The 24,722-nt window shown below is 46.0% G+C and overlaps 1 protein-coding gene across 2 annotated transcripts in view; it reads right to left on the bottom strand.

The window, feature by feature from the left end:
- Positions 1-4,905: 4,905 nt before the first annotated feature.
- The window catches only part of AP2M1 (adaptor related protein complex 2 subunit mu 1), a 49,173-nt gene continuing 29,356 nt past the window's right edge, over positions 4,906-24,722 (bottom strand). For both annotated transcript variants that reach the window (XM_081956123.1, XM_081956124.1), the window contains exons 5-11: positions 21,626-21,761; positions 20,308-20,449; positions 16,717-16,836; positions 13,045-13,180; positions 7,677-7,774; positions 7,158-7,269; positions 4,906-6,020 (exon numbers count right to left, since the gene is read on the bottom strand). In XM_081956123.1, coding sequence (XP_081812249.1) covers positions 5,886-6,020; positions 7,158-7,269; positions 7,677-7,774; positions 13,045-13,180; positions 16,717-16,836; positions 20,308-20,449; positions 21,626-21,761 — 879 coding nt within the window. In that variant the 3' untranslated portion in view covers positions 4,906-5,885. The remainder of the gene's footprint in view (positions 6,021-7,157; positions 7,270-7,676; positions 7,775-13,044; positions 13,181-16,716; positions 16,837-20,307; positions 20,450-21,625; positions 21,762-24,722) is intronic.

The raw sequence follows: 24,722 nt of genomic DNA, 5'->3' as shown, positions 1-24,722 counted from the left end.
GTTATGTCTCTTGCCTACTGATCTGTACCCCTTTCTCCAAGATAAGAGGCCATGGAAACATCCTGTACCTCACATGGAGACACTCAAGTGGAGCAATTCACCTTTATGATCCTCCAACAGAAAGGGTGGAGAGCTACTACCCCTTACCCTTCTTCAAACCTTTGGCTGCAGCCTGACCCTTATATCTAAACATATCCAAGGGTGAGGGGCAAGTATTGTTCCCAAGATACTTTCTCACCTGTCACAACCCTGAGCCAGTTAGTTCTATAGGTAGTCCTCCTTAATATCCATTCGTTCTGTTCAGTTAAGATTATAAACCACTTTATTATAAACCACTTTATAATGCCTTGGTAAGGCCACACTTGGAATACTGCATTCAGTTCTGGTCGCCACGATGTAAAAAAGATGTGGAGACTCTAGAAAGAGTGCAGAGAAGAGCAACAAAGATGATTAGGGGACTGGAGACTAAAACATATGAAGAACGGTTGCAGGAACTGGGTCTGTTTAGCTTAAGAGAAAGAAGGACTAGGGGAGACATGATAGCAGTCTTCCAATATCTCAGGGGTTGCCACAAAGAAGAGGGAGTCAAACTATTCTCCAAGGCCTCTGAGGGTAGAACAAGAAGCAATGGGTGGAAACTAATCAAGGAGAGAAGCAACTTAGAACTGAGGGGAAATTTCCTGACAGTTAGAACAATTAATCAATGGAACGCCTTGCCTCCAGAAGTTGTGAATGCCCCAACACTGGAAGTCTTTAAGAAGATGTTGGATAGCTATTTGTCTGAAATGGTATAGGGTTTCCTGCCTAGGCAGGGGGTTGGACTAGAAGACCTCCAAGGTCCCTTCCAACTCTACTATTGTATTGTATTGTATTATTGTAAGATGGCATTGAGAAAACAGACTTACAAGCAGTAAGAATAACAGAAGGGACCTTGGAAGTCTTCTAGTCCAACTGTCCCCTCAAGCAGGAGACTCTATACCATTCCAGACAAATAGTTGTCCAATCTCTTCTTAAACACCTCCAGTGATGAAGCACCCACAACTTCTGAAGGCAACTTTCGTTCCACTGGTTAATTGTTCTCAATGTCAAGAAATGTCTTAATTCTAAGTTGTTTCTTTCCTTGATTTGTTTCCATCCATTACTTCTTGTCTTGCCTTCTGATGCTTTGAAAAATAGGTTGACCGCCTCTTTGGGGCAGCCTCACATATATTGGAAGGCTGCTATCATATCGCTCCTAGTTCTTTTCACTAACTTCTTGTTGTTAGTTGCGAAGTCGTGTCCGACCCATTGAAACCCCATGGACAACATTCCTCCAGGCCTTCCTGTCCTCTACCATCACCTGGAATCCATTTAAGCTCAAGCCAACTGCTTCGGTGACTCCATCCAGCCACCTCATTCTCTGTCGTCCCCAGCATGAGGCTCTTCTCCGGGGAGTCCTTCCTTCTCATTAGGTGGCCAAAATATTTGAGTTTTATCTTCAGAATCTGGCCTTCTAAAGAGCAGTCAGGCTCTAGGACCGACTGGTTGGATGGCCTTGCAGTCCAAGGGACTCTCAGGAGTCTTCTTCAGCACCACAGTTCAAAGGCCTCAATTCTTTGCCGCTCAGCCTTTCTTATGGTCCAACTTTCAGAGTCCCACATTGCAACTGGGAAAACCATAGCCATACTAGCTAGACATACCCAATTCCTGCAACTGTTCTTCGTATGTTTAAGCCTCCAGCACCCTAATCTTGGTTGCTCTTCTCTGCCCTCTTTCTAGAGACTCGACATCTTTTTTATATTGTGGCGACAAAAACTGCATGCAGTATCCCAAGCGTGGTTTTCCTAAGGCTTAAGATCCCACTTGGAATACTGCATCCAGTTTTGGATGTCCTCAAACCCAACGACTCTTGCAGCAATCCCAGTCACATCCAGCCATGGTCTCAGCTGAACTTTCTCCCAATTCTCCCTGGCAGGATTGGGCCCTGCAATGCTGGGACGGTTACAGCTGGATTTTCACGCTGTGGCAGCTACAGTGCAGGATTTGAGGCAGCACTTCTTGGTGGAGGTGGCAACCCTGGAGCTGACGTAGACGCTCAGGGCAGACTGGAGGCCCTGGGCCTCTGCTTCAGTCCTAGCACTGCCACCGTTGCCAAGGAATATCCCTGTGCAGAGCAGCCAAAAGGACAGAGACAGGTGGAAGGAGTTGAAGAGACAATTCCTTATCTTGGAAGAACTAAAGCAAAGGGATTGAAGGAACTAAGCTGAAAATAGTAAGAGCACTTAAAGACTTATATAGTGCTCCATAGTGCTTTACAGCCCTCTCTGAGCGGTTTACACTGTCAGCCTCTTGTCCCCAACAATCTGGGTCATTTTACTGGCCTCAGAAGGATGGAAGGGTGAGTCAACCTTGAGCTGGTCAGGATTGAACTCCTGGAGTAGTGAGTTAGCCTCCAGTATTGCATTTTAGCCATTGCGTCATCATGGAAAATAACTTGAAACCGGGATGGATGTTTGCCTAACCACCAGGTAGCATTTGTCCCAAAGGGGCTTTTCCAAGAGGCAACTGGACTTTTTGGTTTTTCTTTGAAGACGTTCAAGAGCCGAAGAAGCTTCTTGGATGATAAGTGAAAATGTCTTCAAAGAAAAACCAGAAAGTCCAGTTGCCTCCTGAAAAAGCACCTTTGGGATAACCAGGACCTGAATGACTGAGAATCTCCAGACATTCAACATTTATTTAACCACTGCAAAAAACTGCTATCCCTAAGCAGGGAGATTATGTGATGTATCACAACTGCCTTCCCTAAGTGACAAAATTGCCCGTCCCGAATGTGTTCAAAGAAAAGACTACCTGTACTAGCTCATAGAGGGACACGGTGGCTCATTGGCTAAGACGCTGAGCTTGTCGATCAGAAAGGTCGGCAGTTCGGTGGTTCAAATCCCTAGTGCCGCATAACGGAGTGAGCTCCCATTACTTGTCCCAGCTTCTGCCAACCTAGCAGTCCGAAAGCACGTAAAAATACAAGTAGAAAAATAGGGACCACCTTTGGTGGGAAGGGAAGTGTTGAGTCATGCTGGCCACATGACCACAGAGACATCTTCGGACAGCGCTGGCTCTTTGGCTTTGAAACAGAGATGAGCACCGCCCCCTAGAGTCAGGAACTAGCACATATGTGCGAGGGGAACCTTTACCTTACTTGCTCACTAGAGCAAACCACACTAGAGCAGGTCTCTGGCTCATAGCACAGTGGAGGAAACTATCCTACTCACTTGACTTTCCATCTCTGAGCAACTAACTGGGAGGGTTTCGTGCTGGAGGTGACTCCATCTAACTTACTGAATGTCATTCTGGACACCCTGAACCACCACTGAATATGGCTCACACTGGAGAGATACCACTTGACTCACCTGGTTTTCCCAGAATGTTTATTTTTATCTCCCCCAATTCACTTATCAATGGCTAAGTCATCTTTTCAGCAGTTGAAAGGAATAATTCCAAAGGAGTCATTAACAAAATTTGACAAAAAATCAGCACCAGATCAGCATTTTCAAAGAGAAAATGTGAATGCCCCAGGAACACTGGATTATTCCAGGATCGTAATGGGTAGTTTTGCATATTCTTCTCTTGTACAAATGACTGGAGTCCATAAACCAATGGCCCACTCTAGAATTTCCCAGCAACCGAAAGGTCTCAGAGGTTTTGTTACTAGTGCAGACATTATTAGTGTACTTCCACTTGGTATATGGGAAAACGGTATGACTGCTTCAGTTCTTTCATCCCTGTAAATTCCAGAAGATGATGGTGGCATTTCTAACCAACTCTTAGAAGAAATTAGAAATTTCTCCTTAGTTTCAGGATGCCTTTCTCCTTCGTTCCCATCCATTGTTTCTTGTCTTGCCTTTTGGTGCTTTGGAAAATAGGTTGACCCCCTAGTCCAGTGATGGCGAACCTGTGGCACGCGGAGCCATTTGTCAGGGCACGCGAGGTGCTGCCCTGTCAGCTGGCCAGCACGCATGTGCGCGCTGGCCAGCTGCATTCACCTTTTTAAAAGCCATTTCTCGCCCTCCCCAGGCTCCAGAGGCTTTATAGGAGCCTGGGGAGGGCGAAAAGAGCCTCCCCCGCCCTCCCCCCCCCCGAGGCGCTCCAGAGGCTTCAGGGACTTTTCGGAGGCTTCCCTGAAGCCTTGGGAACGCTTAAAACCAACCTCCGAGCAAAACTTCCGGTTTGCTCGGAGGGTGGTTTTAAGTGTTCCAAAGGCTTCAGGGACCGTCCGGAGGCTTCCCTGACGCCTTTGGAGCGCTTAAAACGACCCTCCGAGCAACCCGGAAGTCACTTCCGGTTTGCTCGGAGGATCCTTTTGAGCGCTCTGAAGGCTTCAGGGAAGCCTCCGGACAGTCCCTGAAGCCTCTGGAGGGTCTCCAGGGGGGTGGGGGGGCAGGGAAGGCACTTTTGGCCCTCTCCAGGCTCCTATAAAGCCTCTGGAGCCTGGGGAGGGCGAAAAAAGCATGTAAAAATGGGGGGGTGTCGCGCGTTGTGTCCGCGTGCACGCTGGGGGGGTCGCACATTGCAATATGGGTGCGGCACGCCCGCACACGCCCCCCCTGTGCTCCCCCCACTTGTGGCACGCGAGCCCAAAAAGGTTCGCCATCGCTGCCCTAGTCTTTGAAGGTGCCCCTCAAATATTGGAACACTGCTATTATATTTCCCCGGTCGTTCTTTTCATTACCCATCTTCACTTATCCACTGCTACAGTGCCTCAAGACCAAGCAACAGAATTTGATTATGAACTGTAGACTACCAACCGTGCACTTGGATGTACCCAATGAATTGCTTCGTCATCTTCCCCGGTTTTAGAGCGGAGACAGCACTCTAGCAAGGCCTCTGGTCCAGCCACGTACCCATTAAGAGCCATCGCTCACAAAACGGTTGGTTCTATATATTTTATTGGATTTATAACTGGACAATCACACGTGTACAAAATGGGAGACCACACTACCTGAAGCAGAGGACTGTGGGTTGCAGCAGCATTTCCATTGACCCAAAAGCTTTTAGTAGAAGAAAGCATCAGCTGATTGGGCAAAAGAAAGATGGGAGGAGAAGGGAGGAGGAAAGGAAGAGGAGGAAAGATTGGTGGCCAATTCTTAATCAAAGGACAAATCCTTTGAATGTTATTTACTGATCAAATCAGTCTCTCCCCAGTTATGTGCCAGATTCTTTTTTTTTTGTGGGGAAGGGAGGGAAGGGACTGTGTTTAAGAAAGAAAAGGTACTGGCTTTGTCAGCTATCCTCAGCGCTCCAAGGAAGTTGCCCTTTGAGGCTATGAAAATTATTTGCTATTCTCACCATCCATGATAATAACCCTCAGACCTTTTTGGTCACAAACCTTCCTCGAGCTGTAGGAGAAAGCAATGAGGAATATTCCCACCTTTGCCGCACAACAACAATTACAACAGCAAGAGCCAAGTATAGGATCCAGAATTAATTCAAGGGTTGTCCAGTCTATGATTGCTTGTCTAGTCTACTGATACATATGCACAAGGATTTCCAAAAAAATACTAGGATATAATGCAAGTAGTGACAACAGAAGGGGGGGTTACCAGGTGGAGGATGTTCCCTAGAATGACCACAAGGGGGTGGTATTAGACTGGCCCTTTTACATCATGGGACAGAAGCAAGACATGAGCCCAGACTCTCAAACCACCTGATGTCAGCTGCATCTCCAACAGTAACTGAAACAAAGCAGGTGCCGGTGTCCCCCTTTTTTTTCTTCCTTCCTTCCTTCCTTCCAAGAGCAGCTGCAGAATTCCAGCTTCCAGCCTCTGAATGGAGGACGGGCCAGTGAAATGCTGTTGAACGTTGAGACCAAAGGGTGAGAGAGAGAGAGAGAGCCAGCTTGCTGCGCGGGGCTAGCATCTTGTCTCGTAGATCCCGCTCCTGCCAATGTACCTCACCCATTTGATCACGTCGTGGTCACTGTAGTTCAGCTTTGGCTCGAAGACTTTCAGGTAGCGCACCTTCAGCCCGGAAGGCGCGAAGGGAACCTGTACAAAGGGAGAACACAAGGATGGGAAAATGAGCCTCTTACAGCCAGGCTTTTGAAAATGTCGCCCTTGCGAATCTTCCAAGGTCAAAGTGAGACTTACTGGGCTGTCCATAATGATTCTAATGAGGCATAAAAAATTACCATATTTTTCAGAGTATAAGACGCACTCCTCCTCCTCAAAAGAGAGTGAAAATTTGGGTGTGTCCTATACACCGAATGTAGTCCTGCACCCACCCGCCGGCACCCTTCCGCCATTTTCAGCAAAAACGGGGTGTGCGGAGGCTGAAAACTCAATGCGCAGAGGCGGCGATTGGCAGCGATGTTCTCTGGCAATCCCCGCGGTCTTGAACGGGTCTGAAACGGAGCGTTCGGAGGCTGAAAACGCGAGGCACAGAGGTGGCGATGGTCCATGGCAATCCCTTCAGCCTGGAACAGCTGATTGGGGTATTCTGGGAGGCCGATCCACCCACCAATCAGCTGCTTGTGCTGAATCAGGCTGCAATAATGTGCTGAAGCTGACCAGGCCGTTTGTTGTTTGCTGCAAGGATGCTAGATTAATACCGATGGATGCTGGTAGGCAGAGTCAGATTTTTTTTTTCTTATTTTCCTCCCCCAAAAACTAAGGTGCGTCTTATACTCCGAAAAATACAGTACTATACCGGAGCACAGAACAAGGGAAGATATCTAGAGCCTTGTTGGCTAAAACAAGATTCCAATTACTTTCCCTGAAAGAGACTCCATTTTGAAGGTACCCTTCACACAAAAGCCACAGGCAAACTTAGCTTCCGGACCAACCCTCCTCATATTTATGGACAAAAACAATCTCGTAATCCTCCCTCATTTAAGCTACTTTCCCATCAATCCTTTCATTTGAGGGTCGCAATGTAAGAAAATAATGATCCTGGAAATCAGATAAACTGGCTAAAGAGATGATGTTGCAAAGATTTGGATTTTTGGAGGGTGGCCTTTGCTGAGGGCTCCGAGATGGGATACATTTTACAAAGGAAGGAAATGTTTGGCAGGGGCCTTGCTAGAACCAAGAGGACAGAGGATTGGGCTGCTGAAGCCCCTCAGAATGTTTCCATATCGTACCTCCTGTTCCAGGGAACCTCTTGGGAAGAACGCGGCTGCTTACCTCAAAGTTCATAGAGATGGGTGGCCGAGCCCATTTCTTCTTGTCGTTGGTTGGAAGCAGTTCTATCTCTGCGCTGATCTGTGACTCTTTCATTCCAGCCATCCTTTTAATTCTATAAAATTGAAAATTGTTTGCTTAGAATATGCACAAGTAATGCAGAGGTTTCCAACCTTGGCAACTTTAAGCCTGGAGGACTTCAACTCCCAGAATTCTCCTCCAGGCTTAAAGTCGCCAAGGTTGGAGACCCCTGTCCTAAAGCCCACTCCATCAGGCTCAGCCTAAATCAGGGGTTTCCAAATTTGGCAACTTGAAGACTTGGGGTCTTCATTTCCCAGAATTCTCCAGCCAGCCATTCTGCTAGGGAATTCTGGGAGCTGAAGTCCACAAGTCATAAAAGTTGCCAACTTTGGAGAGCCCTGGCCTAAAGGGAAGCACAACCTCTCCCAGTGCCAGCGACCACATGGGTAGAGGGGCAGAGCTCCAGCTGCCCAATTCAGAAAGAAAAAACATGCCACTTACTTCCAGACAATGGCATTCTCGCTGGCCTTGTATTTTGCTTTTCCTTTCATGCAGATGACTTGTACACCACTAGTATTAAGAGGAGTCGGGATTCGCACCTGGAAGAAATATTTATTTGAATCACATTTGGCTGCTTAGGTGAAAAAAACATGGGGGGAGGGGGGTTGTTTGTTTTTGTAAAGGAAGAGAAGATAGCTTAAAAGCAAAAATGCACACCTGAGAAAGAACAAGGAAATCATCTTGGCAGGATTGCACTAAAAGTAGACCTCAACTTACAATGGGTCGCTTAGGGTTGAAGTCCCCATGGAATTCCTCAGAACTATATACAACACGGTTTCAAAGTTCTCACAGTCGCTTGGCTCCCAGGTCACATGACTGCATTTTGGACACTTGGAAAGCATCCCACATTTACAGCTTTTTGCAGTGTCCCACAGTCATGTGACTGCAACTTACAAACTCCCTATGTTTACTTTCGGTTTCTGGCCCCCCAAAAAAGGGGCCCCCTGACTGAAATGGGTGTATGTAACAATCACCTCATTTATTTCATGACTGTCACAAAAATGATCATAAAATGGGCTCCGTCATGTGGGTGACCTGCTTAACGACTAGTACAACTCAGTATCATAGTTCTGGGATCAATTACGGCCATAGGTTGAGGACTAGAATCACAAAGATGATTAGGGGACTGGAGACTAAAACATATGAAGAACGGTTGCAGGAACTGGGTATGTCTAGTTTAATGAAAAGAAGGACTAGGGGAGACATGATAGCAGTCTTCCAATATCTCAGGGGTTGCCACAAAGAAGAGGGAGTCAAACTATGCTCCAAGGCACCTGAGGGCAGGACAAGAAGCAATGGATGGAAACTAATCAAGGAGAGGAGCAACTTAGAACTGAGGAGAAACTTCCTGACAGTTCGAACAATTAATCAGTGGAACAGAAGTTGCCTCCAGAAGTTGTGAATGCCCCAACACTGGAAGTCTTTAAGAAGATGTTGGATAGCCATTTGTCTGAAACGGTATAGGGTTTCCTGCCTAGGCAGGGGGTTGGACTAGAAGGCCTCCAAGGTCCCTTCCAACTCTGCTATTGTTGTATTGTATTGTATTGTATTGTATTGTATTGTATTGTATTGTATTATTGTATTGTATTGTATTGTACTACCTGTACAGACAGAAGGACAAGGAATTCCTTAAAAGTCACAGCACAATTTGGTTAATAAAAGCTCAATATATGGAGGGCACTACTGGCCTTATTTACAAACACTGCCGCATTGTCTTTGCAACCAAAAGCAGGAGTGTCAAACTCGATTTCATTGAGGGCCGCATCAGGGCTGGGTTTGACCTCAGGAGGGTCGGGGTGAGCTTGGCCAGGGTGGGCATGGCCAGTTTTTCAACATCACTCGTGTTGGGGGCTCCTGTGGTGGCCAAGCACCATGCCAGTGAAAACGGGCTCCCGAGATCCATTTCCACTGCCACGATCTCTTGCAACCCTCTGCTAGTGAAAATGGAGCTCGGGAGCCCGTTTTCACTGGCAGAAGCAACACGGGGCGGTCCTTTGCTGTTTTCAAGGAGGCCCCATGGTCCAGATCTTAGTACCCTGTGGGCCGGATCCATCCCCCAGGCTTTGAGTTTGACACCCTTGGCCTAAAGTAATATTATGGAAGTGTTATGTTTCTATGTCTTTTCCTGTTATGTGGCACTTCTCTGTTTTCTCCCTTCACCCTTGAATTTCACTCCCTGCTTTCTCAATGCTTCTTCATCATTACTCTTTCCTCTCTTCCCACTGATGAGATCAAGTTTCCCAGAGGGAGCTCAATTAAGGCTAACCTTAACCTGGCACACCTTGCATGAAATTCTTCCCATTTATGCTTCCCAAGGCTTCTATTAAGTGCCTATAACTCAGCAAGTTCTCCGTCATTGTGCCTAGTACTGCTCTGAATCACCACGGTCACTGAGGTTCAATGTTCTGTTATCACTTCTAAAGTTTCCTTTTGTCCTACTGATATTTTTATGTATCTTAAAAGACTATAAGAAAGATGGTAGAGATAGGCAAATCCGGTACAGATGGAGAAATCTAGGCGTAAAGTTAACTAGTTTTAAATATCATAGAACAGTGATGGCGAACCTATGGCACGCGTGCCACAGGTGGCACGCAGAGCCATTTGTCAGGGCACGCGTGCTGGCCAGCTGAGTTCACCTTTTTAAAAGCCATTTTTCGCCCTCCCCAGGCTCCAGAGGCTTTATAGGAGCCTGGGGAGGGCGAAAAGAGCCTCCGGAGGCTTCCCTGACACCTTCGGAGCGCTTAAAACAACCCTCCGAGCAAACCGGAAGTGACTTCCGGGTTGCTCAGAGGGTGGCTTTAAGTGTTCCAAAGGCTTCAGGGACCATCCGGAGGCTTCCCTGACGCCTTCAGAGCGGTTAAAACGACCATCCTTGCAAACCAGAAGTCACTTCCGGTTTGCTTGGAGGGTTGTTTTAAGCATTCCGAAGGCTTCAGGGAAGCCTCTGGATGGTCCCTGAAGGCCCCGGAGGGCCTCCGGGGGGGCGGGGGAGGCTCTTTTCGCCCTCCCCAGGCTCCTATAAAGCCTCTGGAGCCTGGGGAGGGCGAAAAAAGCATGTAAAAATGGGGGGGTCGCGCGTTGGGCGCGCATGCGCACTGGGGGGACGCATTGCATTATGGGTGCGGCACGCCCGCACATGACCCCCCTGCGCTCCCCCCCCCTTGTGGCACACGAGCCAAAAAAGGTTCGCCATCGCTGTCATAGAACAAATGTCCTCTTATCTTCAGAAGTTCATATTGTTGAAAAGCATTTCATGTTTATTTTCTAATCAAAATCCTCAAGTCACTGTTGACTTGCATTTAATAATGCTTGTTGGTTCAGCGAATTCAAGTAAAGACTTGATGCATCAATAATGCATTAAATCAATAATATAAATTATGCATCAGGGTAAGAGCTAATCTCTAAAGAAAGAATAAATGACCAGCTGTTTGCAAGGAATATAAGTCCTTTCATTCTCCACCATTCAGTCAGAGCTGAAGATGCTGAAGTCCAGTTGCCTCTTGAAAAAGTACCTTTGTGACAACTATGCCCTGGATGACTGAGAATCTCCATAGATATTTATCTCTAAAGACCCAATTTTGGATGGGACATAATTCTGTGTATAAGTCCAAGAATGGTTCAGTTACAACTAAATTCTGTATCAGATTTACTTTTTAAATGAAAGGTTATGCTAAACACCAAGACTCCAATGTTCCCTTTAAGCTGCGCGCCTGCGCGGCCGTGCACCTAACAAGAAAACGCCACGCAGAAGTTTCAAACTGCAGCGCAGTGTTTTTTAACGTCTTAAAATATAACTGAAAATATCCCCCCTCCCTCCCTCCTCTCTCTGCACCGAACTCTCTCTTCCATCTGGTGATTGGGGAAATCAAGCCCGGAGACCGATGACGCTGCAGAAGGGAGAATTCCCACTGATCCTATGGGGCTTCGTTGGTTCCTGGGAAAACATGATTCGCTGGTTGTAGCCTGCTTTTCTCTGCATATCCGGGGTTTCTCAGGCATTGAGTTGTCTGAAGCCCCGTTCTGGACTGGGCAGTCTTTCTGCGATCCCTTCGCTTTGGGGAGAGAGGGAACCAGCGTGGAATTGGACTGCCTGAGCCAAAGGGGTCCACGGGATCTTGAGACTTGGTTTTTGAGCAGTACCAATCCTTTCCACTCTTTCCTTTCCCTTTCTGTCCTTCTTCTATCTTCCTTTTCCTTTTCCTTTTCCTTTCTTTTCTCTTTTCCTTTCCTTTTTCCTTTCCTTCTTTTCCATTTCCTTCCTTTCTACTTTCCTTTCTCTTTTCCTTTCCTTTCTCCTTTCTTTTCCTTTTTCCTTTCCATCTTTTCCATTTCCTTTCCTTTCTTTTCCTTTCTTCCATTTCCTTTCCTTTTTCCTTTCTCTTTTCCTTTCCTTTCTTCTTTCCCATTTCCTTTCCTTTCCCATTTCCTTTCTCTTTCCTTTCCTTTCTCCTTTCTTTTCCTTTTTCCTTTCCATCTTTTCCATTTCCTTTCCTTTCTTTTCCTTTCTTCCATTTCCTTTCCTTTTTCCTTTCTCTTTTCCTTTCCTTTCTTCTTTCCCATTTCCTTTCCTTTCCTTTTTCCTTTCTCTTTCCTTTCCTTTCTCCTTTCTTTTCCTTTTTCCTTTCCATCTTTTCCATTTCCTTTCTCTTTTCCTTTCCTTTCTTTTCCTTTCCTTTTTTCCATTTCCTTTCCTTTTTCCTTTCTCTTTTCCTTTCCTTTCTTCTTTCCCATTTCCTTTCCTTTTTCCTTTCCTTTCTCTTTTCCTTTCTTTTCTCTTTTCCTTTCCTTTCCTTTCTTTTCCTTTCCTTTTTCCTTTCTCTTTTCCTTTCCTTTCTTCTTTCCCATTTCCTTTCCTTTTTCCTTTCCTTTCTCTTTTCCTTCTTTGCCATTTCCTTTCCTTTCTCTTTTCCTTTCTTTTCTCTTTTCCTTCCCTTATTTCCTTTTCCCTTTTTTCTTTTCCCTTCCTTCTTCATCCTTTCCTTTCTTCTTTCCCATTACCTTTCCTTCTTCCTTTCCATCTTTTCCATTTCCTTTCTCTTTTCCTTTCCTTTCTTCTTTCCCATTTCCTTTCCTTTTTCCTTTCCTTTCTCTTTTCCTTTCTTTTCTCTTTTCCTTTCCTTATTTCCTTTTCCCTTTTTTCTTTTCCCTTCCCTTTCCCTCCCTTCTTCATCCTTTCCTTTCTTCTTTCCCATTACCTTTCCTTCTTCCTTTCCTTCTTTCCCATTTCCTTTCCTTTCCCTCCCCCTTCCTTCCTTCCTGGGGTTCTGAGGGAGAGGGAGGGGACCCTTTCCCTCCTTGCCCCCCTCCCCAACATCTGCTCTGATGGCAATTATGGTTAAAAAAATCAGTTGCTCAGGCATGAAAATGTGCCGCTCAAACACTATACTTTTCCGCACACACTGAAAAAAAATTAGAGGAAACATTGCAAGACACACTCTCAGAATTCAGTCAGTCATTCTTCTGAAAAGGGAACAGATCTTTTCCAACAAAAGGCATATAAAATTCTTGCCAACATTGACCTGGAGAATATCAATTCAAACTATTTTGAAAGGATATTTGGTTCAATGAAATTTAGTAAGCAACGCATTGTGTTTCAAAGGTTATAACTTTCAGAATTTGTTCCATTCTGCAATGCATCATTTTTCTAATATTGTTCAGATTTACAACCTGCCCAATATTTCCAACATCACATTTTTTAGCTCATCCATGTACACAAAATGGGTAAAACAAAGTTTTTTTATCCAAATGACGCAAAGGTGACGGACGCGTAGCGAGGGCGAAACGAAAAGTGTTTATGCTAGGTGCTCACCTCTATCTTCTGAGCCAAGAGGGAAGGCTTAAAGTTAGATTTGATCACCACTTTCACCTCCAGCTTGGTGCGTCCCACCTCCCGTACCAGTGGGATGACACGGAACGGCAAGATAATGTCTTTAGTGGTTCGGTACCTGATGGAAAAGAACAAGCAATAACTTACAAAATGGAAGGGAGGAAATCTGTCACTGCCCACACAACCAGCAAATGCTCGTAAATTGAAAACCTATCTGAAATTTACTGGTACTTTAGTCTCACGGATTATCTGTCCCATTTTTCAAACATTTCTTTTAACTCTTAGCTAACCGGAAAAAGATGCTTATTCTATAAATCTTCATGTAGCTCCTCTTTTAAGATGGACCTAATGGATCAAGACAAGTTTCCCTCCGGTCTTCAACCTTATCCCTTTTGAAGGAGATTTCTGAGACTCTGATTGGCTTAAGTTCCTAGAAGAGGTGGATTATCGGCATGTTTTATGCCAGGCCTGGTTATAGTACTGAGATGACATTTGATTGAGGGTTATCCATGAGCTCCAAGATCCGCAGCAGGAGTAAGTGCATCCATCCTGGCCCTCCTTCACCACTCAAGGGCTTTCAATACCACTGATCATGCTCTCCTGCTCTGAAGTGAGAGGACGGTATTCAAGTGTTTCTACCCGTTTCTGTGGGGCCAGTTCCGATTGGTGTTGGTGGGGAGAGAGATTGAACCCAAGGCTCTCGCTCTGTGGATCTCCCTGCTCCCATTTAACATCTGTGTGAAGCTGTTGGGAGAGAGAGAGATCATCTCCTGGCATGGAGTGCACTGCCATCCATATACTGAGGATGCCAAGTTGTGGATCTCTACTTCGAGCCGACAAGCAATGCCATCAACACCCTTTCTCAGTTGTCGCCCTGTGTTCCCTTCAACTCCGAATGGGTCTTCCCCCTCCCTGCCTTTTCTCCTAAAAAGAATTAGGGAGAGTCAAGTCTGAGGCACTTTCTCAAATTCCATTCCTGCTTGGGCCTGTTTCTCTTCTCTGTTCATTGTCTTGACTGCGGCTCTTCCTCAAGGTTATTCTCCTAGCCTGTTACATCAGCTCTGCATCCACCGCAGGAGCGGGAGTGGAGTTTCCATCAGAATAGGGGTGCAATTTGGGGCTCTTCTTGGGCTCACGGCTCCTGCTTGAAGAGTAGGCAGCAGCCAAGGCCAGGGATCTTTGCAAAGAACCATCTTGTGCACTAAACATGCCCATTCTTGGATGGGGAGGTTTTGCTGATGGGGAGTTACACTTTAATCGCATCCTACTGTATTTAATAATTTCTCACTACGCTGATACTTCATTCTGCATCATGATGGATGATGGAATATTAGAGTCCCAATAGCTTTACCTTACTTTTTTCACATACACACACACACACTCCGTATTTTTCGAAGTATAAGACACATCTTTTTCCCTCAAAAAAGAGGCTGAAAATCTGGGTGCGTCTTATACTGAATACCACATTTTTTGCCTTCCAAAACCCCACCCCCTTCACCAAAATGACTGTGCAAAGCCTTTAGGAGGCTTTCAGAGTGTTCCTGGGGGCTGGGGAGGGCAGAAATGAGCAAAAAACTGGCGGGCTTTGGCTCAATATTGCCCAGCCCCCAGGACCACTCTACAAGTCTCCTAAAGGCTATGCATGCCCTCTTTTTTGACAAAAAACAGGCCTGTTTTCACGAAAAGCGGAGCATTTTTTGGGGAGGTCTGCAGAGTGCAAAACCCTTTTTTTAATTTGCCTCTTCAAAATCTTGGTGAGTCTTATACTCTGAAAAATACAGTACATACATACATACATACATACACACACACGTACACTGTGTGTGTGTGTGTGTGTGTGTGTGTGTGTGTGTGTGTGTGTGTCTACCCTGAGGGTAGATATGTGTGCATATCTACCCTGAGGGTAGACCAAGAAGCAATGGGTGGAAACTAATCAAGGAGATGTTGGATAGACATTTGTCTGAAACGGTATAGGGTTTCCTGCCTAGGCAGGGGGTTGGACTAGAAGACCTCCAAGGTCCCTTCCAACTCTACTATTGTATTGTATTGTATTGTATTGTATTGTATAAGAAGCAATGGGTGGAAACTAATCAAGGAGAGAAGCCACTTAGAACTGAGGAGAAACTTCCTGACAGTGAGAACAATGAATCAGTGGAACAGAAGTTGCCTCCAGAAGTTTTGAATGCCCCAACACTGGAAGTCTTTAAGAAGATGTTGGATAGCCATTTGTCTGAAACGGTATAGGGTTTCCTGCCTAGGCAGGGGGTTGGACTAGAAGACCTCCAAGGTCCCTTCCAACTCTACTATTGTATTGTATTGTATAAGAAGCAATGGGTGGAAACTAATCAAGGAGAGAAGCAACTTAGAACTGAGGAGAAATTTCCTGACAGTTAGAACAATTAATCAGTGGAACAGAATTTGCCTCCAGAAGTTGTGAATGCCCCAACACTGGAACTCTTTAAGATGTTGGATAGCCATTTGTCTGGAACGGTATAGGGTTTCCTGCCTAGGCAGGGGGTTGGACTAGAAGACCTCCAAGGTCCCTTCCAACTCTACTATTGTATTGTATTATATATACACATACATACATACATACATACATACATACATACATACATACACACACACACACATACACACACACACACATACATACACACATATACGCATACGCCTATGCACACACACCCTCTAACACTGACATCATTCTACTGCACTCCCAAAGGTGCTTTTTCAAAAGGCAACTGAGCTTTCTGGTTTTTCTTTGAGGAAGTTTCGCTTCTTCAGCTCTGATGGGATGGTGGGGAAGGGAAGGACTGAAACACCTTGCAGACAGCTGGTCATTTGCATCCTTTTGAGAGTGTCACTGAGGTCACCTGGCTGGAAGTGTATCTGTGTCCTCGGGTTCATCTGAATCCAATGGGTTTGGAGCCTAATTGTGAGGCAAATTTCAAAATTCTGACTGGGGAGCCCGACATCCCTATTTCAAAGAGGCACATTTGGGGCACACAGCCTAAAAATGACTTCCGGGCTTTTGAATCTAATGCTAAAGTGAATTCAGCCTGCCCCAATTATTCTTCCAGCAGAAGGCAAACTATTTCTACTGAGACAGGCCTTCCGCTAACCTAGCTGCGCCCACCCTGCTTGTTTTCCCAATGCTTTTGGGGTCCCCCGTTAACAGTTGGAGGCACTCCAAGGTCCATGCTGGAAAAGTGGCGGTGGAAAATGACAATCCACATCGAGGGTTTTTTTAACCCTTCAATGGGAATTTGCGTTTTATAATATTTAAAGTCTGTTTACTAGCTTGCACTATAGTTGTTGCTTGTATTCTACCTCGGTACGATAGAAAATTGTGCTGCAGAATAATCGCAATCAGTAGGGGCCCTGGAAGTTGATAAAATACAAAAATACATTCAAATAAAATAAAAATAACAGGCTAAGGAGCATGTACAATGCTGAAACTTCAAGCTGACCCCCTCTATGTTAGGAGAAACTTCCAGCTGGTTGTGTTTCATTCTTACTGGCAAATGTCTTGGCCCTGTGTTTTATTTTTCTTTGCAAAAAAGCAGGCAGAATTTAGTAAATAACTGACGGGAGGGCTATCCCAAGCCATAGCAATGGATACAGAGAGTTTTTTCCCCACAGCAACCTCACCTCATGAGCTCAAACTCTCCATCTGGTGGTATGAAGCTGATACTCCTCTCCGAGTCAAACTTGCTCAGCCTCACACATTGGTGAAAAGTGCAATCGTCAATGGCAATGGACTGCTTCCCACTAGGACACAAGAACCAGAAGGATCAAAGTCAGTGCAAAGTCTTGCAGCAACGGCATTCAGGCTCCCCACACTGCAAACTCCTGACGGAGCACACGGTCTCACACATTTACGGCTAAGTCACAGAAGGTATTCAAAATAAAGGCAGCGTGTATATAAATGAGCCTTTCTGGGAGCCGCGGGTTCCCTCCAAAGCCGCTGGAATTGCCTGATCACCAGGAAATCCAAGCAACAGCTGGCTGGAGTGATGTTTGCCCCCACCAATTCACTTGGGGAACTACAGCCCCATCAGACTGGCTCAAACATGCCTGTTCCTTAAGGTGTTTTTGGAATGGAAGTGATATAGGTTTGGGGCTGGGTATAACTGCGTATTAACATCATTGTTTGTAATTTGATGAATAAGCCACGCTGGCTGATTTCAGAGGTGAAGGTAAAGGTTCCCCTCACACATATGTGCTAGTCATTCCCCACTTTAGGAGGCGGTGCTTATCTCCGCTTCAAAGCCGGAGAGCCAGCGCTGTCCAAAGACAGTGTCTCCGTGGTCATGTGGCCGGCATGACTCAACGCCGGAGGCGCACGGAACACTATTACCTTCCCACCAAAGGTGGTTTTTATTTTTCTACTTGCATTTTTACGTGCTTTCGAACTGCTAGGTTGGCAGAAGCTGGGACAAGTAGCGGGAACTCACTCCATTACGCGGCGCTAGGGATTTGAACCGCCGAACTGCCAACCTTTCTGATCAACAAGCTCAGCGTCTTAGCCACTGAGCCACCACGTCCCTCTATTTTATAGACACTAAGCCATAAATCAGAGTTTACAAAGCATAGTAATCATTGGGTTTATATCCGAGACGGACTCAAAAATCAAATAAGCCACTTTATGGCTTAAGCACAATGTTCAAAAGTAAGCAAAAAACAGAGGGCTTTGTCTTCCAGTTCCTGCTCGGGAGACATAAGAGTTCCTTTTCAAGAAGCCATTACATTTTTTTCCAGGCAGTTTACTAAAAAAAAAAAACCATTATTTTAAATATCTCCCCTGCAAACAGAGGAATCCTCTTCGGCAAGGAAAAACCTCAGAGACCATCCAACATCCCCAAAATCTCACTGCAAATCTTGCAGAAAAGCCGCTGTTGGGTGGGAGCAAGCGAATGACTTGGCCGGCGAAGTCATTCAAGGAGAGTTTTGCCAGCGTGGCGAGAAGGATCTGCACTGCAGGACAGAGAGTGAATGCTCAAGACACAGGATGGGCGTCAGATGCAACTGGCTTCACACACACAGCTCAGATCTGCTTCAGAGGATGCTGTCTGAATAGTTTTCTCAACAGTGTAATAGGGAAAGGTTCAACCTGACAACTTACGTTTGACTCTTCCAAGGAGCCTTTCTATTTACTCTGCCCTCGATTCATATTCAGGTGTGCTGCTCCAATTACAGGTAGCCTTCGACTTACAACCCCAAGCGAGTCCGACATCTCTGTCGTTAAGTGAGAGACAGTTGCTGAGCTTTGCCCCATTTTATGACTTTTCTTGCTTACGGCTGTTAAGTGAATCACTGCAGTTGTTAAGTTAATAAGACTGTGGCTAAGTGACTCTGGCTTTTCCACTGACTTTCTTTGTCAGAAGGTTGCAAAGGGGGACTCACGAGACCCCGGGACACTGCAAGCCGTCATAAATATGAACCAGTTGCCAAGCGTCCCGATTTTAATCACGTGACGACCTGCAGAGGTCGTAAGTGTGAAAAGCGGTCATAAGTCGTTTTTTTTTCAGTACTGTTGCAACTTTGCATGGCCACTAAACGAATGGCTGTTAAGTTGTGGGCTACCCGTAGTAAATGAATTACAAGTACTCCTCGACTTACAACCACAATTGAAGAAAGAATTTAAAGTGAATTTGCTAAGTGAGTAATTCGTTAAGTGAGTTTTGCCCCATTTCACATCTTTTCTTGCCGCATTTGTTAAGCGAATCAACTGCAGTTGTTAAATCAGTAACCCCGTTGTTAAGTGAACCTAGCTTCCCACTGTCTTTGCTTGTCAGCAGGTCGCAAAAGGGGATCATGTGACCCCCCAGGACACTGCAACTGTCGTAAGTGTGAATCAGTTGCCAAGCATCCGAATGCAAATCACATGCCCACGGGAATGCTGCAATGGTCGTTAAGTGTGAAAAATGATCGTGTCGCTTTTTTTCGGTGCCGTTGTAACTTCAAACAGCCACTAAAACCAGGGGTGTCCAAACTTGGCAACTTTAAGACTTGTGGACTTCAACTCCCAGAATTCCCCAGCCAGCAGAGCTGGCTGGGGAATTCTGGGAGTTGAAGTCCACAAGTCTTAAAGTTGCCAAGTTTGGACACCCCTGCACTAAACGAACTGTTGTAAGTCGAGGACTACCTGTAACAGTTATAAAACGTTGGCATTTCGAGGCCACGAAAATAAACTTAGCAAAAATCTGCTTTGACGTAACTGGCACTTTTGCCGTTAATGGTTTAATCGTCTTAGTTTTCAGGGTGGCATTCTGGAGAGCTTCCTTCTCACCTCCAAAGAATTGGTTTTGCTGTTGCCATCCCCCAAATTGGGCCCTCCAAAGACTCAAGCCTTCCAGTTACACCTTTCTAGGGGAGGTTTCCTCTCTTGCTTCCCTATCAGCTTCCTCTGCTGCGTCGTCCCCCCAGTTCATCCAAAGAAGCAAACTCCTGGCTTAGGTAGGGGGGAAAAACAGCCCTATTCCTACACTTAAAGCCTTATATGAAATCTTGCCCAAGTCACTCAAGCAAGTTCCTCCTATCTGGGCCAACCTGATGAGACAGCAACACCTGAGCCGGCTTTGTTCCTACGAACCAAGCACATGGTAGCTCAGCCTTCAACCACAGGTGGGACCTGCGTGGAAGTGTCTAAAGATGGTGGTACATGCACAAATCACACAAAGCCAAAAAAGGGTGCGGGGGGGGGCAGGGGGGGAGGGTGTGTGAGGAATACGTGCACACAGCAGTAAGCAGATTATCTACCTTCCTGTTTCACTGGAGTCGGCAGGACACAAAAGAAAAAGAGAATTCAGTATCAGAAGTCGGTAAGAGGCAGCAGGGAGGACCTGTGTGCATTATACCAATCCTAACGGGTCTCCTTTAAAGCAGGACATTTACAGACTCTTACAGCCTCATTAAGGCTGGCCGATGGGATGCAGAGCGATCCTGGTTTGATTGATTTCCCAGCCTCACGGTTGGTGTGAAAATATAGATTAAGGTAATGGTGCAAGTGGAGCAGGGCCAGATTTTAAAGTTTTCTTGGGAGACCTCCTTAAACCGTAACAGGAGTTCACACAGCCCGCTCGTTCGGCTCCTGCTTTAAAACAAGGGAGCCAAGCAACAAAAACCACCTGAAGAAAGCATCTGGCATCTTTCCAAATGCGAAGGGGGAAGAGCACACAAGCGTGGCTTAAGAGCGGCCCGCTGCTCAACATTTAATCTCCCTCCGTTCGCCCTGCTTACCTTTTCCCCGTCTCGTCTGCCGTCCCCTTGCCTTGCTTCTCAATTACGATCTTGTCGTTCATGCCAAACTTACATTCAGGCATGCCGCTCAGGTAGCTTTTCATTACCACTCGTCCCGAGACATGGGCGCTCAACACCTGGCCTGGAAGAAAGGAAAGGCCAAGAAAGCGTTGGGAGAGCAGAAAGAGTTGCACTTGAGAGATTCCAGAAACTTTCGAACGGCAGGAACAATTCACCAGTGGAACGGGAGTTGCCTTTAGAAGTTGTGGGTGCTTCATCACTGGGGTTTTTTAAAGAAGAGACTGGGAAGGTCACCTGTTGTCAGGTCCCAGATTCCTATAAGGACACTGTCATTTGTATGAGTCACGGTGGCGCGGTGGTTAGAGTGCAGCACTGCAGGCTACTTCTTCTGACTGCCAGCTGCCAGCAATTTGGCAGTTTTAATCTGGGTTGACTCAGCCTTCCAATCTTCCGAGGTGGGGAAAATGAGGACCCTGATTGTCGGGGGCAATAGGCTGACTCTGTAAACCGCTTAGAGAGGGCTGTAAAAGCACTGTGAAGCGGAATATGTCTAAGTACTATTGCTATGATTCTTGTCAAAATGACTATTTAAATCAACTTCTACAGGTAGTCCTTGACAATTCAGGGACCATTCGTAGTTACACTGCGGTGCCGCAGTGGTTAGAGTGCAGTACTGCAGGCTATTTCTGCTGACTGCCAGCTGACTGCAATTGGGCAGTTTGAATCTCACCACCACTTAGAGAGGACTATAAAAGCACTGTGAAGCAATATTTAAGTCTAAATGCTATTGCTATTCTGGGGGGAGGAGGGAAGCTTGGGGGGGGGGTCCTCTGTATGGGGTTTCTGTTCCTATTCCTTGCCTTGCTGCAGCTTTTGGGACCTTGGGAAGGGGAATGGAATGGACTTTCTCTCGTCTCTGGAGAAGAGCATCAGCGTTGCCTTGGAGACCAGTGTTTATCACCTTCTCAGCCTGAATTTCACACACCGGGATTGGCTCGAAGAGGTACTGGACTTTGGGAGGGGCTCTGCCTGCAACGTTTTAATCTAACGTTCCGAGCGGGAAAACTTCATTCCTGCCTGGATCTCTTGCTATCCCAATCTTCCAATAAATGAGATGGCTTCCGTTTCAAGAGTCCTGCTTTCTTGAGAAGACTGGAGAGGCTCTGAAATGGTACAGGGCTCTCCTGCTTTGAGTGAGGGGGTTGGAATAGAAGACCTCCAAGGTCCCTTCCAGCTCCAGTCTGGTTTATTTGATTGATTTTTTTTTCTCCCCCATTTGGAGAAAGTTTACACTTACCTTGTGGTGACATTAGCAAGTTCACGCTCTCTAGAACATCCAGGAAGAGTTCATTGCGACGGTATTTGATCCCTTCGCGCCTCCAACCGATCTGGCCAGTTACCTGGCTGGTAATTTGAGACTGCTCTTCCTTAGTCTGGAGGAAGAGCAGGAGAAAGGAGATGTGCTTTCGTGGGCTCAGCCATACAGGATTCAGATTTCAGAGTTCCAAATGAACTGAAATGGGCTCTTTAAAAAACACAAAGCGCCCCCCCCCCCTTTTTTTTCCCCTCCCCAATTGCTTTGGGATCAACCTGGAATAACTCAAATTAGGGATGCAGTTTAAATATTACCATTACATTATAAGAAGAACCTCTGCCTTTTCCCTCCTTTGGTTGCTCTTCCTCCCAGAGAAAAAATAAAATTATTTGTGCCAAACGGCCAGTTGACTACAAGAAGCCCAGTTGGAAGCCTAGTTCAGTATCCAATACCCTTTGGAGGGATCTGCTGGATTACCTTTGGGGAAGGACAGCAGATTCTCCTACCTGGTGCTATAGGCAGGTCCAACCATTATGCGGAAAGCGAGAAAACAGGTGAAGAGCAGCAGCAAAGGCAGCACACACAGGGTTAGGAGGAAGCAGGTCAGTAGAAGGGAAAGAGGAAAAGAGTAATGTTAGATTGGGGACATACTGAGGCCGCTATGAACATTACTCCTTTACGCTAGGCATCGTCTGGCAGGAGGGGCTTCCTATGAGGAAAATGGGGACATAAGCAACCTCAGAGGCACTACTACTACCCCAAGGCAGCATCTTTGAAAACGACTCAACATCTCAGAAACCCAGGCAAGGCCACAAATGTTGAAGCACGGGCAGTCCTCGACTTACAACTGTTAATTTAGGGACCGTCCAAAGTTACAACGGCACTGAAAAAAGCGACAGGACCATTTTTTCCCCACACTTACGACCACTGCAGCATCCCTATGATCACCTGATTTACATTTTGGATGCTCGTCAACTGGCTCATATTTATGATGGTTGCAGTGTCCTGGGATCACGTCATCCCCTTTTATGACTTTTTGACAAACAAAGTCAATGGGTTAATTGTGTTACCAATTTAACAACTGCGGGGATTCGCTTAACAAATGTGGCAAGAAGAGTCGTAAAATGGGGCAAAGCTCACTTAAATTTCCCACATAGCAACATACATTCTGGGCTCAACTGTGGTCATAACTCAAGGGCAATCTGTGTAACAAGCATCTGTTTGGCAAATACTTAGATAAATGGATGTTGGGGACCAGTCAGTTCACAGCATGGAGTTCACACACATCAATTGAAACTATTAACCATGATATATTTGTAGGCAGTTTTTCTTACTCTTCCCCTATGCCAGACTATACCTTCCAAATTATTGGAAGATAATCACGATTAAATCACTATTGAGTGGATTCACACAATATATCAAGCCAACCACATCCCCATCAACAGAAAACCTGGAGAGTATGCGAGAGAAGATCCAATCGTCTCGTTCTTTCCTTATAGTTAACGTAAGTGGCATGATGACCTCTCCCCCCAGGGTGTGTCATAAATCGTAGAGATCACGCCTCTCCGACTGTTGCAGGTAACCTGGGATACAGGCTTGAGAAAGGTATGCGTGTAGTGTATGCGTGGTTGTGGCTGCTGTACTGCTCTGTCAGTTTTGCCCCCTCCTGTCTCTGGCAACTTGAGAGCAGGCCAGGGATGCTTTGCAAGTTAACAGATATATATCTTTCCTGAGCCTTTATACTAAAGCTAAGTCTGCTTTTCATGAGGCAGTATTTAACCTGACTAACATTATATATCTAGGCGTCCACTCCTCCCAGATTAATGCATGGAGCTTGTACCAGTACAGTTCCTTTGTAATAATCCTGTAAGAGAGCCCTCTGCCTCTCAGTCCCACCTGAGGTCACCTATTGAAATATGTGGAATGAAGGCACCTGAGGGTAGAACAAGAAGCAATGTAGGGCCGGTTTTAGCCCTCCAGACCCTCAAGAGAAGCCTCCTGAGGTTCCCTGAAGCCTCCGGAGGGCCTCCAGAGGGGCGGGGGAGGCTGTTTTCGCCCTCCCCAGGCTCCTATAAAGCCTCTGGAGCCTGGGGAGGGCGGAAAAAGCACGCCAAAAATGGGGGAAGGGGGGCTGGTCGTGCGGCATGTGCGCTGGGGTCATGTGCATAGCATTATGGGTGTGGCACACCTGTGCACGACCCCTCTGCGCTCCCCCCGCTTTTGGCACGCGAGCCACAAAAGGTTCGCCATCACTGTCCTAGTCTAAGACTAAGCAATCATCTACTGTGGCTGTCAATCCTATTAGTTCCTTTCGCCCGTCTGTGCTGATTGGTGAAAATATCTTCCTTCATAACTTTTCTCCAGGAGCCCAAGTCACAACGGAAGTCTGAAAACACACAAAACCTTTGCTTGTTCTCTGCAATAGATTTCTTTCAGGGCCTGCTAAGAAGACTCTACAGAAAGCAAACAGCTGGCTCAGTTTTCTGGCAAACATTCTACCCTCTTTGATACAAGGCCGAAGATATTGTTGTGAAAGCCCCATTTCCTGTTACTACAGAAAGCTGGGCCGGTGGCCAAGGCTTCCAATCTTTCCCCGTTTCATAGAACGGTTTGAGCCCAGAAGAAAAAGGACACTGTTTTTCTTGGTATACAATGTTTAAGTCCTTTAATCAATGTTTCTATTGTTTTTAGTTCAGTATAAAAAAAGGTTTTGGTTTTTCACCCTTTTAAGATGAATCTTTGGATCTTGAACAGCTGAATTAAAAGGGTGACAGGAACATCGCTGACTTTCAAAACTGCCAAGATAGCAACACATTTTTTTTCAAAATCACAGAGCTGGAAGACCAACCGGCTCCACTGTCAGGCTTACGCTTATTCTACATTTAGGTTTGTAAGAAACGCGTGAAAACATTTAATCTTTTAAGATACATTTGCCTGTAAGAAACTCAGAGATTTTCATTAGGAGCAGCATGTTATTGTCACTATTCTTCGTTCCTACGCTGCTAAAGCAACTCTTTGCTATTAGCCAGTCTTCTCCAGCTTGGTGTTCCCCCGATATCTGAACAAACTCCCTTTATCC

The sequence above is a fragment of the Natrix helvetica genome, assembly GCF_964273705.1.
Source record: "Natrix helvetica genome assembly, chromosome: 5".
NCBI classification, from domain to species: domain Eukaryota; kingdom Metazoa; phylum Chordata; class Lepidosauria; order Squamata; family Natricidae; genus Natrix; species Natrix helvetica.
The sequence above is the reverse complement of the archived record's forward strand: the minus strand, read 5'-3'. Positions and strand labels throughout refer to the sequence as shown.